Source organism: Argentina anserina, chromosome 2, assembly GCF_933775445.1.
Source record: "Argentina anserina chromosome 2, drPotAnse1.1, whole genome shotgun sequence".
Lineage (NCBI taxonomy): Eukaryota > Viridiplantae > Streptophyta > Magnoliopsida > Rosales > Rosaceae > Argentina > Argentina anserina.
Genome location: NC_065873.1, coordinates 6,778,144 through 6,805,504, shown reverse-complemented (window position 1 = coordinate 6,805,504; position 27,361 = coordinate 6,778,144). Strand labels below are relative to the sequence as shown.

At 37.5% G+C, this 27,361-nt stretch overlaps 2 protein-coding genes across 2 annotated transcripts; one reads left to right on the top strand and one right to left on the bottom strand.

The window, feature by feature from the left end:
• Nucleotides 1-53: 53 nt before the first annotated feature.
• LOC126783880 (phosphatidylinositol/phosphatidylcholine transfer protein SFH3-like) lies at nucleotides 54-6,627 on the bottom strand. The gene is made up of 14 exons (XM_050509413.1): nucleotides 6,481-6,627; nucleotides 5,722-5,971; nucleotides 5,534-5,633; nucleotides 5,162-5,428; nucleotides 2,468-2,545; nucleotides 2,248-2,349; nucleotides 2,105-2,154; nucleotides 1,818-1,917; nucleotides 1,630-1,722; nucleotides 1,418-1,486; nucleotides 1,048-1,171; nucleotides 548-924; nucleotides 374-454; nucleotides 54-271 (listed from the first exon to the last, which is right to left on the bottom strand). The coding sequence occupies exons 1-14, from the start codon at nucleotides 6,524-6,526 to the stop codon at nucleotides 254-256; spliced, it is 1,755 nt and encodes a 584-aa protein (XP_050365370.1). The 5' UTR covers nucleotides 6,527-6,627; the 3' UTR covers nucleotides 54-253.
• Nucleotides 6,628-19,333: 12,706 nt separating this feature from the next.
• On the top strand, nucleotides 19,334-21,796 carry LOC126783881 ((-)-alpha-pinene synthase-like). The gene is made up of 7 exons (XM_050509414.1): nucleotides 19,334-19,483; nucleotides 19,566-19,842; nucleotides 19,928-20,321; nucleotides 20,407-20,625; nucleotides 20,730-20,868; nucleotides 20,955-21,203; nucleotides 21,302-21,796. Exons 1-7 carry the CDS (start codon nucleotides 19,349-19,351, stop codon nucleotides 21,593-21,595), a joined length of 1,707 nt encoding a protein of 568 aa, XP_050365371.1. The 5' UTR covers nucleotides 19,334-19,348; the 3' UTR covers nucleotides 21,596-21,796.
• The last annotated feature ends 5,565 nt before the right edge of the window (nucleotides 21,797-27,361 follow it).

Genomic DNA, 27,361 nt, shown 5'->3' with positions numbered 1-27,361 from the left:
AATATACAGAGTAAGACCCCTTTGTCAAACCAAAGCGGTGCCGAGTTTTAGTTATAATATTCACAAACTCTCAAACAAAGGCACACTGGAAAATTAATAATGTACAGAAGCCGTAAGTTACAGTATCAAACTAGCAAACATAGACTGAATTTCACAAGCATCCATGGGGCTGACAATCAAAAACATCGCCACCAGCAGCTAACAATGAACGATCAAGTGTGTTCATCCAAAGAGAAGAACTGGAGCTACGACCTTACCATTTAAATGGGTTCTGCAATCACAATATCCATAATACAGAAGGTGAAATAATGAACCAACTATGAAAGACTTTATCTTGTTAAGCAATCAACTAAAAGGGTCTATCCAGTCATACCAATTTAAATTTCTTCTTCTTTTTTTTCTCATCAAGGTAGGCTATAAGTTCGTTCTGTCGGACCAGGACAACATCAAGTGCCTGCAAAATCAACACAAAAAGAAAATGCACATGATAACAGTTTCTTAGAATGTAGAATCGAATGACAGAAATTGGGAATGTCACAATGAATACCTTCTTAGTTACTGCAAGCTCTTGTTCCAGGGCTGTGGCTCGGTTGAGAGCATTGTTCAACATTTCCTCTTTCTCAGGTGGCATATAAGCTGGTGGCTTGCTGAGACCTTTCACTTTATCCTCCAACTCAGCCATGCGCTTCATCATGTTCATATATGTGTCACTGGAGATGGATGGTGCAGGCAACTGCTTGGTTTTCATCCCCATGCCATTGCAGTAAGCAGGGCTTCCATACAGGGCAACCTCCGTGAGCTTCCTTGGCATATTTCGTGTAATTCGGATCATGGCGGCAATTCCCATGATGAAGGGCATGATTCCAAAAAGTAAGTAACTGCTCAGTCCAGAAGACTTGCCCCCATTATGCGAGGAGAAGCAATCTGCAGCTTTGCAAGATAAACAAGATCGTTTGTATCAGCCATTTAAAGTTTTAAACACATGCATTTGTGACCCAACCTCATATTCATGTGCTTATTTTTCTGGAGATTTGACTATAATAGTACCTTGACTTTGGGAAAATTTGTCATAATGAACTGATTTAGGCCAAGTTGCATCCATGGTCTTGTCAACCATTGGCATCAAGTTGTCACTCTTATAGTCATCACTGGATTTTTTGGTGAATGAAACCTGCAAAATAAGAAGCAAATGAGCACATTACAGGAACAGGCAGCATATAAGTGCATGATGTTCAATACTCAAATAAGGGACTGATTGATTTGAAACACATCAAAGCATAAACAGTCTTCCTTATATAAGTTGCAAGATTAGAATATGATGGTAAAAGGAGATTTAAAAAAAGAACAAAATAATTAGTTGTCAAAGATCTATGTTGCAATAACAAATGCAAATGTGGTGGAAGTTCTGTACGCTTACCTGTTTAGGAACACGAGAGAATTTTGCAGGTTCCACTTGAACTGTTTTTGAGTCGAAAGAATCACATCTCTTTATGAAGTAGCATAAGAAAAGAAAATAAGGAACAAGCTAAATGAAGCTAATTGGTTATATAAAGAAACTCAGACAATATTATATAAAGAGAGGAGGCTTTAAACACACAAAGAAAGGGAAACTTGAGCCGGTCTGTTTACCTTTGAGTATGCCATTTCATCTTCAGAGATTATTTTCTCCTCAATGCCTGATAAAGTTCTCCTTGTGCATTTTCCCTCACCATTGTGAACCATCTGTCTCATCAAAATAAAAGAATTTTGAGATCTATACAGGATAGTTTTAACTTTTAAGAGTAAAATCATAGAGTACATCATTTCTGGTAAATCACCTTCATTATATCTGGGTCATTCCATGGGCCTTTATCGGAACGCATGCAACCACCCTTATCTGCACAAGTACAAGAGCCACCCAAAAACTCTGGCAGCTCACTGATGTCGTATAATACAATGTGTTAGGAGAGAAAATATACATTAATATTACTTAGCAGTTAAATAATATAACGTGAGAACCAGAAATTTGACTTTATCTTGTTGAAGCTATGACTTGTACAGCCAGATGAAAACTAAATATCAAAGAATATATATATTTTCATATTTCGCATAAAATGAGACTTACCAAGCATCAATTATTTCAAGCAACTTGCTCTGGTACTTGTTTCCCAGAACCTGTTTTGCAGTCATCATCTTTGATTAGCACCATGTACTAGTCCACTACTCAATCAAAATTTTTAGTTTATTGTTTATAAAAGAACTGCTTACATTGATTTTTGCAGTGGTCTTTGGATCAAGGAAAGATTTGACAGTGCTCCATAAAAGCCTAAATCCAGAACCAGCATTAATGATGAACATACGGTTGAGGGTCTACATTAAACAATACATTCAATCAGAGCTGGGAGTATAGAACAATTTTTATGCTAAATTACGCATTTACGCCACAAGCTATGTTTTAAATTTGATATAATACAAATTGGTTGGTTACCTCAGGATAATTGCCGCCATCAATTTTCTGAAGGCACTGAATAAGTTCCCTTGCCGATTTGTTGAAATTTTTAAGCCCCTGCACAAATATTATATGAATTGTAATATCCCAAAAATTTATAATTATTTTTTAATTATTGTTCAAAGATATTTAAATTAGTGGTGATCCGATTATATAGTACGAGGAAGAAAACAAAAGTGTTCGAGCGATTTATACTCAGAAACATTACCATGAGGGGTCAAGAGTTGACATTTTATCCGTTAGGAATCTCAGAAAACTTCATTCATGAAAGTCGTAGAGTTCGTCAATACGAGTTCGTAGACGCGCGACACGCTTTAGTCGGATGTCATATGTGAAAGTTGTTAGAAACAGAAGTTTGGTTTCCGATTTTGGAAAGAGTATAAAAGGAAAGAGAGGAGATTAAAAATCAGAAAATCAGTTTTTCTCAAAATCAGCTCAGGTACTGTTCACGCGATTTTTTTCTCTTTGTTGCCGAATCTTTCTCCGACCATATCTCCGTCGTCCGGCGACAAAATTGAGTGAGACCGGTGGAATTGGAACCGTCTCTTCGTCCCCTACTGATTTGCGTTAGTGTTTGGGAGAGATTCGAGCTGTTTGAAGCCCAGAAATGAAGAAATAATAAGGCTGTTCCGTTTGAAGAAGTGAGGAGTACTCCTTCATCCGGCAACCAATCAAGGTGATTCTTCTTGTGTTTTGAAGCTTGTAGGATGTATATCAACCCTCTAAAATAGTTTTATCTATTTCGAAACACACAAGGAGAATCGACGATTTCTTTTTCTAGGGTCTGTGAATAGTGCCGATTTTATGTTCTTCGTCGATTAGACTGTTTAGGTTTCGATTTAGACTTTGGTGTCAACTAGAATGTTGTGTAGATTATGGTGGTAAATTTTGGTGATCATTGGTGGGCACCAGAACGGTGGCGGCGTATGAACAGTGTTTTATAAACACTTATTTGTGAACAGTGTTTCATGAACAATGATTTGTTAATAATGTTCAGCTGTAATGAATCGTCACCTGAGATTTTACGTATCGTTTTCTAAGCACTTTATCATGCTATTAGGTGACCGACGAAACGAGTGCGGGAATCGCTCTCGGTGTCGTGGAAGTTGCATGCAGAAAATAAGGCGAGTAAACCTCACAATGATCATCATGATCGAAGTAGTGTTATAATTATTGAATTTAGTTTGAGTTGTTAACATAGTCATTGCATCACTAGCTTATAAAAATTATTCTAAAAATATGTTTTGGTTTAAATTACATGAACTTGATCATCTACGGTTCATGGGTAAGTGAAAAATTATTTTAATAAATGATTTTAAAAGATTTTAGTGATTATGGATTATGGTGAATGTGAGTAAATCTCACTATGATGAGTCTACCCTTGGCGGTGACTCATATTTATGATTTCTTAAAAAGACTGAACTGTGACATGTATATAATATAGTGAGTTGTGTATGTGTACGAAAATAGTAAATACGATACATATATATGAGTTGCTATATTATATAATGTTACAGAGATTATTTAAATTATGAGGTTGTATTGTGTTCGATTAATTGTGGCGGATGGGACCGGAAGAGAGATAACGTACCTTCTGGTATAATGGATTATTGGGGTGACTATATAAATATTGTTGTGCAAGAGTCGTTTGGTTGTAGTACAATAATATGTGTGGATTGTTATATTGTACGTGGTTTTAACATTTTCTTATTAAAATGTTTTCTGGTCTTCGAACGTTGTTGGCAGTAATCGAAACCAAGCCTTGGCCGAGTGTCGGTTACGATTCAGTTAGAGCTCTAGTCTGTCTGCCGGTGTATTGCATGAAGGGTAACATATGGGTTTCCTGGGTCTCATGAGTACCCATGGTTTTTTAGTGATATTGGGTAACAGATGGGTTGCCCAGTGTCTGTCAGTGTGCTCCACGAGGGGTAACAGATGAGTACCTGGGTCTTATGAGTACTTATGTTTTAAATAATTTTGGGTAACCAAATGGGTTGCTCAGTGTCTGTCGGTGTACTGCATGAGGGGTAACAGATGGGTTGCATGGGTCTCATGAGTACCCATGTTTTTAATGATTTTGGGTAACAAATGTGTTGCCCAGTGTCTCATGATTACACATATTTTTAAATGATATTGGGTAACAGATGGGTTGCCCAGTGTCACATGAGTACGTTTGTCTTTAAATGTTATCTGTCATATTTTATTTGTATGCGATGTATGTTATACTGTTGGTTTACTCATATAGGCTGAAAAATTTACCGGGTTTGTGTTTACAATCCCGGGGCACCAATTTGATGGTGTAGGGGATAGTTTTGCAGATGAGGATTAGCAGATTCGGAGGGCTTACTCTGAAGATTTCTTTCTTCTGTTTGTGGTGAGGATTGAGTGAATTTTACATTTCCATTAGTTATAATACTGAGGTATAAATTGGTTATGTATTATTCAAGTCGACTGAGTCGTGCTGTGGACTTAGTTTCGATACACTGTTATTATAAGATGATTTCAATATATTTGAGATTGTTTTAGAGTTTTCATGGTTTCGAATTTGAATTTTTATCATTCGAAATTTCGGGGCTGTGACGTGAACTAACACTTAGCGATGATCTAAGGCTTGGATTAATTTGATATCATTGATTGATTTAAGTCTTACAGAAAGAAAAGGTATACACTTACCACTCCTTGCACATCAAGAATAGTGGTGCTCTGATCAATGTGCTTCTTTGCTGCAATGGAACATGCTGGAAATTTATGGACGAAGGTCCTCTCAAACTCCCGTACATGGAATTTCACATAACGTTCCATTGTTGTCACTTGCATGAGCTTGGTTGGATCCACTTGACCAAGTCTCTCAATGTAGACAGGTCTTCCATCCTTATCAACTCCATGGTGGCCTTGTGGATAGTAGTTCAAAACCTCATCAATTTCCTTGTATTCAAATTCCTTAACAAAACAAAAATGGAAAAAGTTGAGACAAAGAGATCATTGGAAGCCGAAGTAAAATTCTCCACTAGATGGAAAGGTTCAAGAGAAGCTTTGTGCAAATACCTCCATAATAGTGTCAGCCCCAAATTCCTTCCTCCAGTGAAGCATATCAGTCCACATTTGCTTTGTTTTTTCAATGTCAAATTTTCTGGCCCTTAAAAATCTGTATCAGCATACACGAAAATAACATTAGAACGATGATAAAATTGAGAAATACAATTATGTGTTGATGCAAGATAGAAATTAGTAACCTTAGCATCATATGATGATCATCATGTTTTGAGGGTAGTAGTTCTTCCAAGATAAGTGCTTGGCGGAATGCGTCCACTGCCTGTAACTCCTCCGCATTAATGTTGTCCTCAATTGGAACAGACATCACCTTGCTGTTCCTTCGGGCCTTCTTTGTAAAGGAATGCCTAAGCTTGGTGGAGGCATTGATTGCCTTCTGCTTAAGAGCACCAAGCCTTGTTTTCCTTTCCTCCTCGGAAGTCTCCTCAGGGACTGCACACAAAAATGATTCAATTCAGTGAATTCACATTCTTACTATCACAAGAGTTATCTTGTTTTTCTTCTTCCTAAAGAAAAGAACAAATTAAGACAGCATTTCTTTCAGAATTTGGGAAATGCAAATGCAAGCAAATATAACCATATCAACAATGAATTAAACATGTTCACCAGATCGATAAATTAAAATCTTTTACATGAGACCAATTCTATTGCATATTGCATAAGCATAATCCTTCTCACAAAACCAAGCAAACTCAACTAGTCATAAAATGAAGCTAAAACAAAGGAATTTTCAAGATCATATATTGTTGGTTCCTAAAGATTACATTATTAATTTTATAATCAGAACATGAAAACTAAACCTAATAAATTCCCAGAACTTAAAACTATTCATCTAAAACCCACTTGAAAGATCAAACCAAAGACTCCGGCCAGTGATTGAATTCAGACCTATATATATTACTGAAGATAGAAATTTACATGAGATTTGTCTGTGAACTTACCAGGTTTAAGGTGTCGGTCAAGAGGTCCAGACATAGTGTCACACATGATTATTGATCTTGCAAGGTCGCTCTAATAACTAGAGACCGCCAAAAGGGATAGGAGACTCAATCAGTCATATGTGCTCAAACTAAAGCCCTCAAATGATAATATGTACCTACACCCTTTAACCTGTTTCACCAAAACGCACAGTTAGAGAAAACGAAAACATATCGAAAAACCCAGAAAGAAAACCAGGCAGCTAAGGATCAAGATACTGAGGGAATCGAAGAATCGGGTACTGCAGAACATACCTTATGACAAGAATGTAGGAGGTATAGAATAGAAAGTGGTAGGCATATATATCAGCCCGAATTAGCCTCTGGAAGCTGGACGGCCAGAAAGACAACGAGGATGACATGACTGATATAGAAAATAATGACAGCCAGGGGTTGAGATTTTGTTAGGTTTCCATTGACATGGTCTAGAGTGAAATACCTACTTTTTGGTTTTCGCTGGTGGTAGAGAAACAATGTCTGCGACGTGCAAGCCACTCCGTTCAATTCCCCATTATTATTTCCCGCACAAGTAAACTAAGTTTTCCCAACGGCTTGTTCTACCTTTTTTCTACGTAGAAAATAGTACGTGCGTATGTATACTATATACTATTATATATACTGAAAACGTACGATGTGTGCTCATTTCAACATTTATTGTTCTAACTCAATTTAAGTTAGGATGAAAGAAACAAGTTACTACTGAAAAGGATGATTGCTTAACTACTAGTTTTTTTTTTGAGAAAAAGCTTAATTACTAGTTAGATCTCCATAACTGCTATCTAAATCTTTATCGTCATTTTTTTCTTTTGAATTTTTCAAATTTGCCCCTTTAATTTCTATTTACACCTCTTTTTTTTTATTTTTTTATTTTGATAATGGGAGCTTCTATTCATATCTCTAAAATCAGTACATAGACCACTCCCTATTTTCTTAAAAATACCATATTAACTTAGTTGTGTCTTTAGGTAATTTGTGGAGTAATTAAGAAGAAATTGAGCTTAATTGAGAAACAATATCTCTATTTTCCTAGCAAATAGGGATTACAAGAAGATTTAGAGAGATATCAGGGGAGGTAGCCGACATTGAGAGAGAGAGAGAGAGAGAGAGAGAGAGAGAGAGAGAGAGAGAGAGAGAGAGAGAGAGAGAGAGAGAGAGAGAGTAGAATCATAATCGAAGAAAGATTGAAGATCATTGCACATAGAGGCAGACAAAACTATATTCATTCATCAATCATTGCAAAATCCTCTCATACTCACTATTCAAAACTCCTCAAGCTCACATTCCATCTCCTCAGGTTACAACCCACTCTTCAAGGTGCTACAAATCCCATTAAGGCCGTCAAAAGTTGCTTCACAATTGCAAAGAAGCTCACCATCATCACCATCGACCTCTCCACCTTCCATTGTTACTCTTCCTCTGTAATCTTAGTTTTGATTTTATTTGTGAGAATTTCGTTGTAATAACCCGAATTTTTTTCGGAACTATTTATTGAGTTGATTTAAATATATAAAGTTTGCAAATTTCATTAAACGACATTTGGTTGCTTGCGACGTTGTGAAACAAAAGCGGAAACGTTATCGGAACGTTTAGTTAGAAAAACGTTACGTTTCCGCGACGTGAGTGTCGACTTTTATTTCGTCGCTCGTTTGTGAAAACTTCATTCACGAAAGTTGTAGAACTCGTCGATACGAGTTCGTGGACACGTCACGCGTACGAATCGGATGTCGGACGTAGAAGTTATTAACGTCAGAATTTAGTTTCCGATTTTGGAAACGAGTATAAAAGGACATTTTTCAGATTAGGGTTTCCAATAATGGAAACCCCTCTCTCTCTCCTCTCACCCGCCTCCCTCTCTTTCTTCCTCTCTCTCTCACCCCGAGCTCTCTCTCTCCCTCTCGGCTTCACCTTCGATCTCCATCCTCTGGGAGACGTGGCCTTCACCGCCGGCCTAGGAAGCGTCGCACCACCCCCCGCAGTTGACCCCGAGGTCGACGCACCGGAGCTCCACCAATGACTCCAAGATTCGGCAGAAATCGCCTCCTTCCTATGCGCATCTCCGGCGACGATCCGACGGTCCAAAGGGTCGATTGAGGTGAGGGTTAGCATAATTAGATTGTTGTGATGCTTGGTTGTTGAATTGTGGTTGTTTTCATTTGGATTTGGAGGAGATTGGAGATCAGAGGAGGAGGGTGGTTACCGTCGCCTAGAGGCGGCGCGTGTGAGTGCGTGGAGGGGGTAGGAGATAGCATGAGGCCGTGGGAAGGAAGAGGGGGAAGAAAGAAGGACAAATGGGGCGGCGGTGGCGTGCTATGCGCCGGCCTTACGGTCGTCGGAGGTGGCGTGTGAACCCCACGCGCCGCCACGTGCGGCGGCACGTGAACAGTGTTTTCGAAACAGTAAATTGTAAAATTTATTTTTTACGTGCGTAAATGTAAATTTATTTTACGTACGGTAAATGTAAATGTAAATTACATTCAGTAAATGTAAAAGTAATTTCGGAAGGGTCAATCGGTAAGTATTATTTACTGAGACAATATTTACATTTGAATAGTATACATACGTACAGAAATACGTAAACCGTATGTACTCGTACGGAAATATGTAATTAATATGTATTTGTACAGTAATACATGAATAGTGAATACATGAATAGTAACTCTGTGAACAGTAATTTTGTAAAACCAGAAATTGCTGAACAGTAACATATTATTACTGTTTTAAGCATTTAAGGTTTACGTAACGATTCTAAATTCTTTTCTTATCTTTTCAAGATGATCGATAATTCAAGAAAATGAATTACTTTCGGAATTGTGGCATTACGCTCGAGATTATGAGGTGAGTAAAATCTCACATTTACGAATCTACCCTTGCGGAGATTCAAGATTATGCAGAATTTTAAAGAACGAAATATGACATGTATATGATATAGTGGAATATATATTTGTATAAATGGTAAATAGGTACATATATATAGTTTGCTATATTATATACTGTTAGGATTTCATTGCGAATAAGATCATTTTGATGATGAGATATATATATTGAGCATTTTGATTTGATTGTAGAATATAACGTGATGCTTATTGTACGTGGTTTTAACATTGAGTTTTGTTAAAACGTGTTTATGTCTTCGGACGAGTTAAAGTCTTCGGACGTGTTTTATGTCTTCGGACGAGTTTTTGTCTTTGGACGTGTTTATGTCTTCGGACCAGTCTTCGGACGTGTTTGGCATGTCGGAACCTAGCCTTTGGCCGGGCGAAGTTACGATTCAGTTAGAGCTCTAGTCTGTCTGCCGGGGTACTGCATATGAGGTAACAGATGGGTTACCGGCTTATGAGTACCCATATATATTTTTGATATTGGATGACAGATGGTTGTCCAATGTCGGCGGCGTACTACATGAGGGGTAACAGAGGGGTACCAGCGCTCATGAGTACCCGCATTATAAATGCATTTGGGTAAATAGAGGGTTGCCCAATTCTCATGAGTACATATATTTTCACGTTATTAGACAATCAGATGGACCGTCTAATGAGTCATGAGTGCATTTATATTTGTTGATTTGTGGATTTTCGTATATATTGATATGCGAGTTATATTGTTGTTTTACTCATACGAGCCGCAAAGCTTACCAGGTTTGTGTTCACAATCCCGTGCACCTATTCGATGGTGTAGGGGATAACTCCGCATGTGTGGATTAGCGGAGATCGACGGACCGCTCAGAGGACTTGAAGTTATTTATTTCCAGCTTGTGGTGAGGATTTTGTGTGGATTTCTTTGTGAGGATTTTGTGCGGATTATACATTACCATTTGTTCTAATGTTGAATTATAAATTTTGGTTTGTAATAATCGGTTTGACTGAGTTGTATTTTGAACTCAGAGATGATCCGCTGTGACATTAAAATGATTTTGATTTATTGAGATTGTTTAGAGTTTTTCATGACTTTAAAATATGAGTTTCATACTCGAAATTTTGGGGTCGTGACATTCGTTACTATATGCAGCTAATTTTCCTTAGTTAGGGGCGAGGTTAGAAACCTTGAATATGTGACAGACATGGTTTGATTTTTGGTTTATATTGGAAAAATAGTGAATTTCAACCAATTTAATTAAAGAAATTAAGTGGACACACTGAAGTTCTGTAAAGGTAAATATGAGTTTGTGTTCTTCGGTGTAAGGGCTACAAAATAATGTATTTATCTGTTTAAATTGGTTATGGTGTGAATACGAAACTATCACCAAATACATGAAAATTATTTGAAACAGTAAATGTGTAATGACTGAGTAACTTTGAATTGGTAACGTCAGATTCAACAATATTAAATTATGTAATGTTAGTTTTATTAGATTGAATTCTGTAACCGTTGAATTCATTGTGTAACATTCGTAATGCACGAAATAAAATTCATTGAGGTAGCGGTTGTGACGTATGAAAATTCATTACATTACCGCTATAATGGTCGTAACGTATGAAAATTCATTTCGTAACTGCTGTAACTTATTGATACGACCCGAATCTTTTACAATTCGTCGTGATTATAGTTTTATTTTTTTCTCGAAATAAGAGTCGTACTAAGTGTGACGACTCTAAAAGTTGACTTTTTTCTGCGTAAGATTTTCGGGAAAACTTCCTTCACGAAAGTTGTAGGGCTCGTCGATACGAATTTCCTGGACATGCGGCACGCCTAAATCGGAGTTCGTATGGAAAAGTTACGCATCAAAAGAGCGTTTGGGCATTTTTGGAATTTAGTATAAATTGGTGGTTAAATTGAAGAAAAAAAAAATTCAGAAATTTGAATTTGGGCGGGTACTGTTTACCCTGAACCCAAAATATCCTCTGGCGCCGATCTCCGCTGTCCATCCGCCGATCAGGACGCCACTGGTCCCATTCGTTTGGCGTCGCCATTTCCCGTCTATTGGTATCGGTCTCATGCCGCGCTGACACCTTGCAAGGCGCAGCCACAATCGCAAACTTTGGTGGAAATCAACGTCGCCGTGCGGCCATTTTCCGGTGAATTCGGAGCTCGAGTTTTCTTCTAGTCGATATGATCCTTCATTCTAGGCATAATTCGGTTGGAGTTGGGGCGACGAATCGAGCTAGATCGTGATTTTGCAATCGGTGCACTATTCCGAGATTGAACAATGTTTTCTAGCCACTTCCGAGCTGATCTGGGCTTCAACGCCATCAAGAAAAAGGTTTGTTTTCTTGTGATCTATAACTTTGATGTTGGAGTCGAGTTGTTTTGGAGAGGTTAGAAAGTGGTGGCGCGTGGGGCCGATGCGCAGACATTGTGGTGGCGCGTGCTACCATTTTTGGAGTAGTGAGTCACTTTGTCGTTTATATATACGCCGATACGAATTTATCGATATCTTAACTATTGATTTTGGTTATCGTATGAGTGTGTGGATTTAGATTATCGTTATAAAGAATAATTTGTTATTCCCGTAGGTTTTGAGTTCATTCATTGTTGACTGTGATGTGATTACCGTGATTGATAATGGATGTGGTGTTGTGTGTTTGACGAGTGATGGTTATGATATTATTTATATGTGTTGGTTGTGATGATGCGTTTGTGTTATTGGCTTGGTGGATGGTTGAACTACGAGTGGCTTGATCCCTTTTGAAAGGTACGTAGGCAGCCCGAATAAGGTTTGGGTGCAGTCACAAATATTTTAGGTTAGATTCTCATTGCTAGATGTGTTGATGCTTTAAGAATTGTGGTTATTTAATGATGGTTCCTATATGATCATATTCCTATATGATTGTATGACGTTAATTACTTCTATCAGAATTAGTGTTAGGATCGTAGGATTTATTGTCAGGTAAAGGTATACGGGTAAACGACGAGTGTTGGGTATTCGTTCAAATTATGGTTTCAGTTATCTCAGTTAGTCGGATTGATTAGCTTTGGCATTTACAAATGAGACTCAGGGTACGGTGGTATCGTTATGCATGCGTGAGTGAGACTCCGGGAGAACCGGGAGAGAGGGGATGAATCAGGGGTACCAGAAGAGAGGGGATGAACCAGGGGTACCAGAAGAGAGGGGATGAACCGGGAGAACCGGGAGAGAGGGGATGAACCAGGGGTACCAGAAGAGAGGGGATGAACCGGGGGTACCAGAAGAGAGGGGATGAACCGGGAGAACTAGGAGAGAGGGAATGGACCGGGAGAACCAAAAGAGAGGGGATGGACCGAGAGAACTGGAAGAGAAGGGATGGATCGGGAGAACCAGAAGAGATGGGATGAACCGGCAGAACCGAAAAAGAGGGGATGAACTAGAAGAGATATTGATATTACCGAGTCACTAGAAGAGAGGAGATGTACTAGCAGAGTTCCGATAGAGATTCGAAAGGAGAGGACTAGTGACTCACCGATGGTCATATGGTTTTGTGTTTACCTCTCGCGTGAACGTCGTTATAAGTGTAAATTTATACGGTTCAGGATTTATAGAATGGTGTATGATTGTGGTGACCCCGTCATCTTAGTGGGTTGGGCGGTTTCGGTATAAGACGAGCTATGAGCTCTCGGGGTCCAACGAGATTAGGTTACGAACATGGAATACTCCGTCATACATTTTAAATTATATTTTTGAATTGTGATTGTGGAGTTGAAAGTTTGGGGAGCATGGTGGCTCCAAGTGTCGAGGTTGGATTTGAGATATTGGGAGTGTCTTTTATGCATGTCGGGTTGGCTACTTTCAAGGGAGACTATGCCGAAAATTTCGTTATATCTCATTTGACAGTGGTGCCCGCAAGATCTGCTTCGATATTAAGGTATAATTTGGGGCGGGTCGTGTCACTTATGATAAGAAATTCATTTTTGAATTTATGACAATTCATTTGGTAATCAAATTTCCACTCTATAAATAGCGACCTATTTCTTCATTCAGGAACAATCAAATTCAGATTCACAACAAGAAACACTACTCTCTCCTCTTTCTAAAGTTTGTTCTTTGCTCTTTTATTCTAGTGATAGAAAAGACTTATTCCAGTTCATTAGTATTCTTGTAGCAATGTAGCTTCAAAGATTTGTAAGTAGGGGTGGGCACGGGACGGGACGGGGCTCATCCCACGTCCCGTCCCACTCTTTTGAATCAGGACGGGATGAGGGTTTTTAAGAATGCATCCCACTCGGGATTAATTCCGGTTGGGACGGGACGAGACGAGACAAATCCCACATTCTTATAAAGTTAAATAAAAACTTATATTTTTATTTTTTCATAACAAAGTAACATTCAATAATGAAAGAGAGACAAAAAAAATACATATTATGTTCAAAATATTATAATTTGCCATTATTATTTGAGTTGATATAATTTTGGAGTTATTAAGAACATAAATTAGTTTCATTTTGAAACAAATATATAAGAATTTTTAAGTTTTCATTAAAGGTGGGACGTGATGGGACGAAGCGAGATAAAAATTATTTGTCCCACATCCCATCCCACTATTATGAAGCGGGACGGAATCGGGACGGGACGCACGTTTTTAGACCTCTGTCCCGTCCCGTCCCTGTGAATTTCGGGACGGGATCGAGATTTCAGTTTTTTATACCCACCCCTATTTGTAAGCCATTGTATCAGGGGACACTAGCGTCATTTAGTCCTTACACCGGTAGAGGCGACGTAATTGTCTTAAGGACAGTGTGTGGTACAAACGACTCAACTTTTCCTTCTATTCGTTCGGTATTAGTTGAGTTATCGTTTCTAGTTTTTTTTTGAAACAAGGACAAAATTATATTAAGAAACTAGAAAAAAAACGCATCGAAACACAATAAAAAGATAGTGAGATGCACAAACGCATTTAAGGTAACTGTGAGAGGAACAACTCGTAACTAGATGCACTAACGCATCAAGGAGTAAAGGTAATCGGGTAACCGGGTAACCGGGTGACTTATTCACTAAGGCATCACTGCACTGCACATGTCACAAAAGCAGTGTAAAAGGGCGAGAAGCCGTAATTGTAACCATAACCAACGAGATCGAGAAACACCAAGAGTAAGAACTCAAGGGATAGCAAACGATCTATCAAGAACCAGAACCAATTCCAGAGCAAGATGAGCAGTTGTTTTGGATGCAAGATCCGACAACTAGTGCACCCCGAGTTCCAAATACGGATCCAGAACTGACCCGTGAACAAGTGACGCACAATACGGGCCCAAAACTAAACAGCACTCAACCACAAACTCAAGCAATTGGGTCTCCCCACACAAATAGGCCCACAAGAAGAGGCGGCCCAAAGAGAATGAGCCCAAGAAGAAGTACTCAAGCCACCCCCCAACTGGGCACCCCCACATCATCGGCCGCACTACAAGCGCTGCACCTCTGGTTGCCCACTCCTCAACCCAAAGCTCCGACCATCCCAAAACAATGAAGAGATCCAGCCCACCAAACTAGCCTCCCGCAACTATAGGACCGTCGACTGACCTAGCCCCAATAGATATGAGAGACGCCATCGCAATAGAACACAACGCCTCCACCAAACCACTATCCCAGCCATACTGCAATGAAGACCTGGATCCCAAACTCGGATCTAGGGCCCCTAATCGGGCCTGCAACTGACTCCAGTCTTAAGCACCACTGTCCACGCCACCAACACCGCACCCTGCCCCTCCGAATGGTGGGGAAGAAATCCACCGTGCACCAAGAGGCTGGAGAGAAGCTTCCCTCGCTCACCAGCGATACCACCATGGAAAGACAAATCCGATCCCGTAAACGGATCCTCTGAGCTTTCCGAAAAGAAACGGGGAGATTACCGGCATGGTTAGGTAGCCAATGGCCGCCGCCAGACCCCAACACTAGCAGAGCACCGAGGACTCTCCTCGTCATATTGATCCCTTTTTTGCCACTTGAATGTTAGTTTGTTTCCAGTTTTCTTAATTCTGAATTTCTATTTTTATATAATTATTTTCTAATTTATCCTTATTTCATAATTTAATTTATTATTTATATATTTGCAATATCGCCCCATTTTTCTAACAATTTCGACATTAATAAGTTTTTGAAGAAGTGTATTTAGTTTTGTTTTACATAAAACTCTTAATTGTTTATGTTCATAAATGCATGCATAGAACATTATGAAGTTGTGAGTAGGGCTAGCAATAGGTTGACTGATCTCCTAAACGGTTAGAAAGCTTGTTTCAAAGAAGTAAAACCTATAGGACAATAGGTGAAACCAAATAAAGAGGATTACATGCTAGGTAGGCATTTCCACACATGTAAAAAATTGATTAGGATATAGGTAAGGGAATATAAAAACAGGGACATAGGATCAGTTGCCCCTTTCTAGTTCTTTGTTTATCGTTAGTTTAGTTAATTAGTTAGTTTTTATTTTCTTTTGTGTGTGAAATTAAATATCCTTAGTCTCTAGTATCGGGATCAAACTAATAACCCGATTCTTGTTTATTCTATACCACGATTGACAATCTTTTAAAGGGTTAATTGTGTAATGACCCGATTTTTTAGGATCAAACTATATGGATTCTTAGACATTAATAAACTTTGTAAAATTAATAAACCGCATTTGTTTCGCTTCATGACGTTGTCGAAATCGAAAACGGAACCTTATTCGAAAAACTAAATTGAAAAAACATAACGTTTCCGCGACGCGAGATTCGACTTTTACTCTATCGCTCATTTCTGAAAACTTCCTTCACGAAAGTTGTAGAGCTCGTCGATACGAGTTCGTGGACACGTCACGCGTTCTAATCGAACGTCGTATGTGAAAGTTCTTAGCGACGAAACTTAGTTTCCAATTTTGGAAAAGGGTATAAAAAGAAATTATGAAGGGCTAGGGTTTCTAATTTCAGAAACCCTCACCTTCTCTCTCTCTCCTCTCCCCCGCAGCTTCCCTCTCTCTCTCTGTCCCCTACTCTCAAAATTGCCTCCGGCGATCTCCCAAACCAGGCCGCCATGGCTCTCACCGCCGGCCCTAAAACCTTCACACGGTCCTCTACAGCAAACCCCAAGCCACGCGCGCTGGTTTAAGCGGCGCATGAGCTCCACGCGTTGTCACTGTAGGGGGGGGGGGGAGTGGGGCGCGTGAGCGCCACGCGCGGCCGGCGGAGGTGGCGCGTGAACAATGATTTTTCAAACAGTAATTTTTGTAAAAGTGATTTCTGTACGGTGAATGTAGAAAGTAATTTACGAACTGTAAATGTAAAAGTATTTTACGTACAGTGAATGTAAAAGTAATTTACATACAGTAATTGTAAAGTAAATTTTGAAATGTAAATCGGTGATTAGTATTTACTGACAGTATTTACTATGAATAGTACATTGGTGTACAAGAATACGTAAACGGTACGTATATGAAAAGTAATACGTAAACAATACGTATATGACAAGTAATACGTAGACAGTACGTATATGAACAGTAATGTATGAATAGTAATTATGTGAACAGTAATTTCGTAAAAACCGAAAAAATGCTGAACAGTAAAACATTAGTACTGTTTCGGCATTTGAGGTTTTACATAACGCTTCTAAATCACTTCTTATCTATTCTAGGTGATCGACACAACAAGTAAAGGATATGCTTGCGGAATTGTGGAAATTACACTCAGGAATATAAGGTGAGTAAATCTCACTATGACGAGTCTACCCTTAGTGGGGATTCAAAGTTAAACTTATTTTAAAAGATCGAATTATGATATGTATATGATATAGTGGGTTGTGTATGTGTATAAATAGTAAAATCGATACATATATATGAGTTGCTATATTATGCACTGTCATACTTCTATTTCCAAATGAGCTATTGATAGCAATTATATATATATATATATATATATATTTTTATTTGAGCATGAGTGGTTTTGATTTTTGTACAATAACATGTGAGGAATGTATTGTACGTGGTTTTAACTTAAGTTATGTTAAAGCGTTTTTGTTGTCTTCGGACATGTCTTCGGACGTGTTGGCATGTCGGAACCTAGCCTTGGCCGGGCGACAGTTACGATACAGTTAGAGCTCTAGTCTGTCTGCCGGTGTACTGGCATGAGAGGTAACAGATGGGTTACCGGCTTGTGAGTACCCATATTTTTGGATATTGGGTAGCAAGTGGTTGCCCAATGTCTGGCGGCGTACTGCATGAGGGGTAACAGATGAGTACCTGGTGCTCATGAGTACTCGTATTATAAATGTATTTGGGTAAACATAAGGGTTTCCTGATTTCTCATGAGCACTTATATTTTCAGATATTATTGGACAACCAGATGGGCCGGCCAATGACTCGTGAGTACATTTATAATTAAATGTTTTCAGTATTTTCTTATGTATTTATACGCGAGTTATATTGTTGTTTTACTCATACGAGCTGCAAAGCTTACTTGGTTTATGTTTACAATCCCGGTGCACCTATTCGATGGTGTAGGGGATAGTTATGCAGGTGTGGATTAGCAGAATTGACGGACTACTCTGAAGAATTCGAAGTTTCTTTAATTATTTTTTGGTGAGGATTGTGAGGATTTTACATTTCCATTTGAAATAATGCTTGAATTTTAAATTGGTTTTGTAATAATCAATTTGACTGAGTTGTACTATGAACTCAATAATGATACGCTGTGACGATAAGATGATTTCGGTTTATTGAGATTGTTTTTTAGTTTTCATGGCTTCGATTTTCGAGTTTCATACTTGAAATTTCGGGGTCGTGACAAATTGTGAGACTATTTTAGCTATATCAATGTCCACTTTTAACTAAAATTGCCAGCTGAATTTATCAAAATATGCACACAAACAAAGCAGCTAGCAAATGTCAAACCTATTTACAATGTAAATATGTAATAGCTTCAAAACTTAATTAATTTGGAATATGTTCCGGGAGAATTACTATTCTACCCTTATGTGTGTCTTAGCCTAATAGGTTTCATATTAGGCGATATATTAGCATCTCTGTAATAGATTAAGATTCCGAATCTTACGTGAATGTGGTTTTATAATGCCTATATAGGCCCCCATATCATTTAATAATATACAGTTATTTCATCTTGCATCAAAATATAGTTTCTTGTTATTTCAATAAAGGTTGACACCGATCATGTAAAAAAAAAGGGAATGTGATTGGATTCTTATAAATATTTAACAAATTTTGTATATCAGTTCTTATCTACAGCGAAAGTACGTTTATCTTGAAATTACATAGAGAAATTTATTATTTGACTCATTTTTCGGTTACAATCACATCTTCACCGTATTGAATTTAGAACATAATGTATAGATCATTCCTGCAAAATTTCATACAATTTATAGGCATGCGCTAAGGTGACCCTTACCATTCTTATAGTGGGGATTTTCTTATTGTTTAGACTAACTTTTCGATCGAATTGTAAATTCTACTATCCAATTTTTAGGTTATAATATATAGATCATTTAGACAAATTTGATAATCGTTAATGATTTTCTGCAAAGTGCATCTATCGCCCCCCTATTGCCCTAATGGTAAGTTTGTTTACAAAATGAATGTTTTAGTCATGTTACTCGTTTTTTTTTTTTGAGAGTAGCATAAACGTTCTCATAATATATAATTGAACACATTCATCTTTGAGGTGCTTGACCTTAACGTCACAGAAAGGCTTGTGAGAAACCGGCCACTAATGATTAAACACGTTAAAAGAAAGGTGGTAAACAGTGAGTTTTGTAAAACTAGGCTACAAACTGACAAACAAACGTTTTGCCTGTGAAACACGTGAGATTACTGCCCTTTGTTTATGCGTGTGTCTTTCGAGTTTCCACTGCCGCTGAAAACATAGTGTCATTTTGCCTATATAAGCATATCAGACTCTAATAGACACGCATCAGATAATAAAGAAGCAAGCAATATATTATATCATGTCTACAGCTACATATCCTTCCCAATCAAGTGAAGTACCAGAGATGGCCAAGCCTGAAATTGTTCGCCCCATAGCGAATTTTCAACCCAGCATTTGGGGAGATCAGTTCATCAGCTATGATTCTCAAGACATGGTAAGTTTACCAATCCTTTACAAGTTGGTCAATTTGGTTTTTTATGGTTTTGACTCATTATGTTATTAATTGTTTGTTGCAGAAGACTGAGGCCCTTTCGCAACAACAAGTCGAGGAACTGAAAGTGGCAGTGAAGCATGAGGTATTTACTAATGAAGGTGATTTCGCGCTTCGACTCAAGTTGATCGATGCAATCCAACGCCTTGGCGTGGCATACCATTTTCAAGAAGAAATAGAAGATGCACTGCAGCACATTCATGATACATATCGTGACGATCCCTGCAATAATAGTGACGATCTCTACACTGTTGCACTATGGTTTCGGTTGCTGAGGCAACATGGATATGATATCTCATCAGGTACTAGGGTAATTGCATGCTTCTTAATTAGATTTTTATGCTAGTCCGTCCATGGTGTTCATCTTTTTAACATTTTTTTAAGCAGGTATATTCAACAAGTTCAAAGATGCAAATGGTAGCTTTAAAGAAAGCTTAGTTGCCGATGGGTCTGCTATGCTGAGCCTATACGAAGCTGCACATCTCAAAGCTCGTGGAGATGATATACTAGATGAGGCTCTTGTTTTCACCACTACTCACCTGGAGTCCGCAAAATCCAATGGATGCTATTCAGCACAGATGACTGAACAAATAACACATGCCCTGACAAGACCTCTGCGAAAAACTCTAGACAGGATATGCGCAAAGCGTCACATATCAATTTGCCAACGTGAAGATGAAGCCTCATCACTCAAACACAACGAAGCTCTACTGAAACTTGCAAAATTTGATTTCAATCTTGTTCAGCTTTTACACAAGAAGGAGTTGTGTGAGATTACTAGGTAAGTAATGACATAATGGGGTTGGCTATGCTATCTTAATGTTTTCCAATATCATTCTCTAATTAATTGATATTATTTTAATTAGGTGGTGGAAGGATCTAGATTTTGAAAGGAGATTGCCTTTTGCAAGAGATAGGAAGGTGGAATTATTTTTTTGGATAGTCGGAGTCTATTTTGAACCACAGTACTCTGTTGGCAGAACCTTCATGACAAAGGTCTCTATCCTCCTCACTGTTTTGGATGATATATATGATGCATATGGTACATTTGAAGAACTCGTGATCTTCACTGAAGCAATTGACAGGTTCGATCAATATACAAATTAATCATTGTAATTGTTGATATATCTCTGTGTTCAATAGTTCAAGTATTTTCATATCCTAATGATCAATTTGGATTATATTTCAGGTGGGATGTCAAATGCATAGATGAACTCCCGGACTATCTGAAAATATTTTATCAAGAACTCTTGAATGTTTTCGATGAAATGGACAAAGTGTTGTCGAAGGAAGGAAGATCTTACCGAGTGCGCTACGCAATACAAGCTGTACGTACTACTTGTTTCATACACCGTAAATTTAACCATTTTCTTTCTAGTTTCATCTGCTTATAGAATATGTGTATATTGCTCAGATGAAAGATCAAGCACGATCGTATTTCAACGAGGCCCAATGGTTGCACGAAGGACGTACTCCGAGCATGGAGGAGTATATGAGTGTTGCAACAGTTTCTATTAGTTACACTTTTCTAACAACTATTTCATTGCTTGGCATGGGAGAAATTGTAACGAAGGAAGCATTTGAGTGGTTGGCTCATGACCCCAAAATTGTTAGAGCTTCCAATATCATTTTCAGGCTCATGGATGACATTGTTTCTACCAAGGTGCAAATATTACATTACTCCTAATTTTGAGTTCTTATTGTAGCATCACCATATAGCAAACAACTTGACTAACTATTTCGATCATTTTACGTTTGCAGTTTGAGAAAGAGAGGGGGCATGCACCTTCTAGCATTGATTGCTATATGAAGCAATATGGTGTTTCAGAGCAAGAGGCGATTGATGTGTTCAACAAACAAATTGTGGAGTCATGGAAGGATATAAACGAGGAGTTTCTTAAACCAACGGATGTGCCAACGCCGGTTCTTTTGCGCGTTCTCAATTTAACAAGAGTGGCGGATCTTCTTTACAAGGGAGAAGATGGATTCACACGGGTTGGGAAGATGACCAAAGATAGTGTTGCTGCAGTTATTATCGATTCAGTGCCACTGTGATCGAGCTGGTTCAAAGTTACTAGCTTGTTCTCCATATACAGTAGTACGTGTATGGGAGATTGCTATATTTACTTGATAAGATGCAACATCAGTACAGTCAGTACTTGAATAATGTCAAGCGACTTTTCGTCATTTTTGGAAGCTGGTTTGGGGGTCGCAAGTTTGTTCTGAGTAATTTGCATTGTTTCTCAAGTTTAATCGGATTTGTAGAAATATTATATATATCTATATTTTTTTTTCTATGGAAAAGAGACGAGTGAAGAATAAAACCTCCTTATTGCCATATTATTGAAGGAAAGAGATACAATAATAATTCAAAGCCTGAACCTCCCAAAGATAATATAATAATAATTAGAGACAATGTAGCTCTTGAAAACGAAATTGAGGAATTGTTCCTCAAGTTTACCCCGGACTAATTATGATGACGAAGTTTTAAAATTGAGAATTAGGGGTGGGCATGGGACGGGATGGGACGGGACGGGGCTCATTCCACGTCCCGTCCCACTCTTTTGAATCGGGACGGGACGAAGGTTTTTAAGAATGCATCTCACTCGGGATTAATCCCGGTTGGGACGGAACGGGATCGGGACGGGACGGGACAAATCCCACCTTTGTATAAAGTTAAATAAAAACTTATATTTTTATTTTTTTCATAATAAAATAAGATTCAATAATAAAATTTTAACAAAAAAATGCATATTATGTTCAAAATATTATAGTTTACCATTATTATTTGAGTTGATATAATTTTGGAGTTATTAAGAACATAAATTAGTTTCATTTTGATACAAATATGTAAGAATTTTTAAGTTTTCATTAAAGGTGGGACGGGACGGGACGGGACGAAACGGGATAGAAATTATTCGTCCCACGTCCCGTCCCACTATTATGAAGCGGGACGAGATCGGGACGGGACGAACGTTTTTAGACCTCTGTCCCATCCCGTCCCTATGAATTTCGAGACGGAATCGAGACGGGATCGAGATTTCTATTTTTTATGCCCACCCCTATTGAGAATATTAACAAATGGGCTGTAACAGAAGCATCAAAAGTTATTTGAAAATTTTCGTCGAGTATGATTCACTTCAAAAGTATTTGAAAACAAATTAGCGGGAACATAAGAGCCAAAATGTAACATCCCTAAATTTTGAACGATAAAATTTCAAAATTTAGAATGTTAACACTCTAAAATAACTTCAATACAACTGAAATTACTTTACAGATGTTATACATCAATCTTGAGTTTAAACATTTAACTCAGTTTACATGAGGAATTACAACTCACAATTACAACAAGTAAATGTACAGTTTATAATTCCTTTCAACTCTTACCAAAACAAGAAAGATAAACAGCTACAAGACAACTAACTACTGCCCAACTGCTCAATCCTCCGATGACAATTATGTATTACCTGCAGCACTACCCCCTGCACCATTGATTGGTATACCGAGATTGCAAACACAAACCCGGTCAGCTTCACAGTTGGTATGAGTAAACTAAACATGAATAGTCTCCAAATGGAAAATGTTTTAGCGCCACAATCTTATGTGGAATGTCACATAACCTTGTCCCGTCAGTAATATAAATAGTCATAAAATGTGATTTTTAAATAAAAAGACAATCTTATCCATGTTAATTCAACGGCTCTAGATTATTATAAAAATATAATTTTCTCTTTGTCATTTATTCTTATTTTTTTATTACGATAATCATTCCAAAATATAATTAATTTTATTTGATATTTTACAGAAGTATGTCTTTATATATATATATATATCTGTGTGTGTGTGCGGGCGTAAAATTTATTTTCAAAATTAAATTATTTCATCCGCGAAAAATAAAGATGTGTGTGTGCCAAAAAAATATTTTAAAATAAAATTATTTTGTCCTAAATAATTTTGTTGGAGATTTTTAATTCGATAGTGAATATATATATACACATATATATGGTAATTAAAGGCCATATATGATAATTGTTGGCCATATATGATAATTGTCGGCTAATATTAATTTTCATGGAAAACAATATTTATTACCTTATATGTCCCATAAAATCTAATAAATTATCATAAGATTATAATGTTGTTTTCATCACTTGTAAGGCATCTTTTTGAACAAATATCGTAAAATAATTTTCGAATAAATGTAAGATGTTAACTAAATCGTTTGGAGTTTAATTTTTATTTATAGAACATGGTATCCGAATTATGTCCATGAATTTTTTTTTCAAACGAAAATATTTATTTATTTAATCATCATAATGAATAAATATTAAACAAGGATAAGATTGTCTTTTTATTTAAAAATGATATTTTATAACTATTGTAATTACTGACGTAGCAAGGTTATCTGGCATGTCACATATGATTATGGCGCCGAATCTGGTGCCATATTATGGCGCCCTAGCAGTGCTCCTCCCCAAATATACAACAATATAACTTAACTGAACACAACAGTAATGTCTATCGTCAACATTTATCACATGACAACAACGTCAATAATATATCTCACAACAACATCATCATATTTCTCAAGACAACATTATCATATATCTCACAACAATACCAACTCACGCACTCTATTTATGGGTTTCTGCGACAGTCACATCACACCCATAAAAAGAACCAAGTCTGAAAACCAGAAACACATCATCGAGTCCGAAGACCAGAAAACACATCACCGAGTCCGAAGACCAGAAATACATTTTAACATAACTCGAATGTTAAAACCACATGTACAATATATCAATCCAATCTATGATATATTGTAATACACTAACCAACCCACACAACACAACCACACCCACACACACAAGGAAAAGAAAGAAAACAAATAGCGAATCCTGCATAAAAACATAGTTCAGGAATTCACGAAACAAATAAATAGGAATATACATTAGGTATAATTCCTGCATAAAATTTAGTTCAGGAGATTACACTTACAAAAGAAAACATATGAGAAGGGTAATGATTCCTGCATAATAACGTAGTTCACGAATTCACCCTATAGAAAACAAATACAGAAGAATGAATAGTGATTCCAGCATAAAAGCGTAGTTTAGGAAATCACTTAAACATACAGATAAGAAATAAGAAATAAGATATAGGAAGTTGGCATCGCACACACATCCAATGACATCAACTACAAGTTACTCAACAATTAACATAACCCCTAACCTTCAACCTTTTGAACCCATTTTAATAAAATCTCATTTTACTTACCCAGGAACCGTAGTCGATCAAGTCGATATATTTTTAAAACAAAACATATTTAAAAGATGATTTTTAAATGGTTAATGATCATAGGAATATGCTAACCCAAACAAGACAACACTACCAAATCAATCACATCCACATACAAATCCACTTTACCAGGAGGTACGTTTTCCTATCCTCCCGGTCTTTTCCGCCACAAGGCAAAACGACTTGACACACACCACATGCCACTTGGGCAACATCACACAAACACAATATCGCTGGAAGGTACAATTTATTCCCTTCCAGCCAACAACACACAGACAATCACAATATCAACAATATATGCCGGAAGATACATTTTCTTTCCTTTCGACCAAACCAAGCAAACAACACTTCAATTACACAGTTATTCTGTTCACAAACCTCCATTTTACCGAGAGTTACATTTTATTCCCTCTCGGTCCCATCCTCCACACAATATAATCCAACAAAATCACACAATATAATCCAACAAAATCACACAATATCTCAAAACCATCATAGACATAATAACATAAACTCACAACTTAATAATGCAACATTAAATATAATTAAAGCAAATATATGTGCACTAATTTTACCATTTAAATGCACCTATACTTACCTCCATTTATATTCACAATCACACTACAATAACTAAAACATTCATTCTTACTTAAATAAGTTTACGTATAATTAACTTATTAACCGCCAAGGGTGACATTGAAAAATGTGAGGTTTACTCACCTTATTGATTGCTCGAACTTCTAGTTCACCAAGTACGAAAACTTGTTTCCACCTCAAACACGAGTACAAGTTGTTGAAAGGGCAGGAGGACCGCCGGTGTTGCAGCTACTACCCTCTGTCACTGTAGCAGTTGCAGGGGTTTTGAGTTTGAGCTCAAACCAATTCCCAAGCTCTTGAATTCGTGACCCAAACACCTTGGTTGGTCGGCTGTAACGATTTCCGAGCCCAGACCTCGCCGGCAACGGAAAACCTACTGCGGATGGAAACAAGGGCAGAAGCTTCGGTCTCTAGCGTGGCTTCCAAGCGACAGTAGAGGAAGGGACACCACCCCAGAAAGATGCGGCTCGGCCTTGCGGTTCCAATGCCACCGGCGGTGACGAACACGGTGGTCGATCGGAGGAGGTTGGCGGCCACAAAATTTCTGAATGAAGAAGAAGAAGGAAAGCTTCGGGAGGGAGGAGAAAGGAAGAGGGATTTAGCCAAAAAGATATTTTTTTTTATTTATGGCTATTAAATTTCTCTCCTTCCCTATATATACTCCTTCCAAAATTGGAAACTAAAATTCCATTGCCATTTTGGTTCTCGAAACTACTTCCCATTCGAACATGACTAAAAAAAGGCGTAAAATGAGATAATAAGCGAATTACCATTCTATTAATTTCCGAGAAATACAAGGAATGGGATTAGAAATTCAGGTTATTGCACAAAATTATTGGAAAGATGCCCTTGAGTACTGTACTGACAAGGGAAAACTTGCTCAACCTATTTAAGAAACTCGAGGGGATTTATCAATTCGCTATGAATGGATTTAGGTGATTAGGTTAAGCCGAATGAGGTTAATTTCTAATTAGGCAAAGAGAAAGGAACTTGAGATAGAACGCCACACATATAAGAGTTTCAGGAGAACTCTTTCAAGATTATCACAGATGTTTCGATCATCAGAAAATTACGTATGTGCATACATCTATCAGGTGTGCAATTCGAAAATGAGCCCTTAAAATTGAGAATATTAAGAAATGGGCTGGAAGAGAAGCTAGCAGCATTTGAAAGATTCCGTTATAGTAGGATTCACTCTTATTCTGATTTTAAAACTTGCAAACACCAATGTTGCTCAACCTATTTGACAAATGCCTCACTAAGAATGAATTTTGGCTTAATCAGGTTCCTAATTAAGAAATAGGAAAAAAGAAAGCTATCTCCTCAATGGGTGGAACGTCACGTAAGTATGAGCTCTAGCAGAAAATCTTTCAATAAATCATATTTGTGGATTGAGAACAGGAATTGGCAAATTTATGCATCGAGGAGACATATATGCTTCTAGTGATCCATTTTGAATTGATTTTGTAACAAAATTAGCCAAAAAATGAATCCGCTAGCTGCTAGAGATGCTCCAACCAAGATGCATGTCTATTCAATTATTTTCTAAAAAAAAACACGGTGTCCATTCAAGAACTAGCCGGATAGCTGTACTGAAGTTTTATTATTAACAGCGTAATATAGTTGCACAACTATTGTCGTACGATTAATCTATGATACGGGATGTATATCATACAAACATTTACAACTGATATAATAAAATTATCAAATTAATATTTTATCGAACTAAATTACAACATTGTTAACATAATTATCACATTCATTTTACACATTTACATATAATTGAACAAAATGACCATCATTACAACATTTTGTTTAAAAACTTGTAAAATGTTGTAAGTGAAGTAATTACTTCAATAGTAAAACTATAATTACTTAAATAATTATTTATTTTACTATAAAGATGACAAATTTGTAGTCATAATT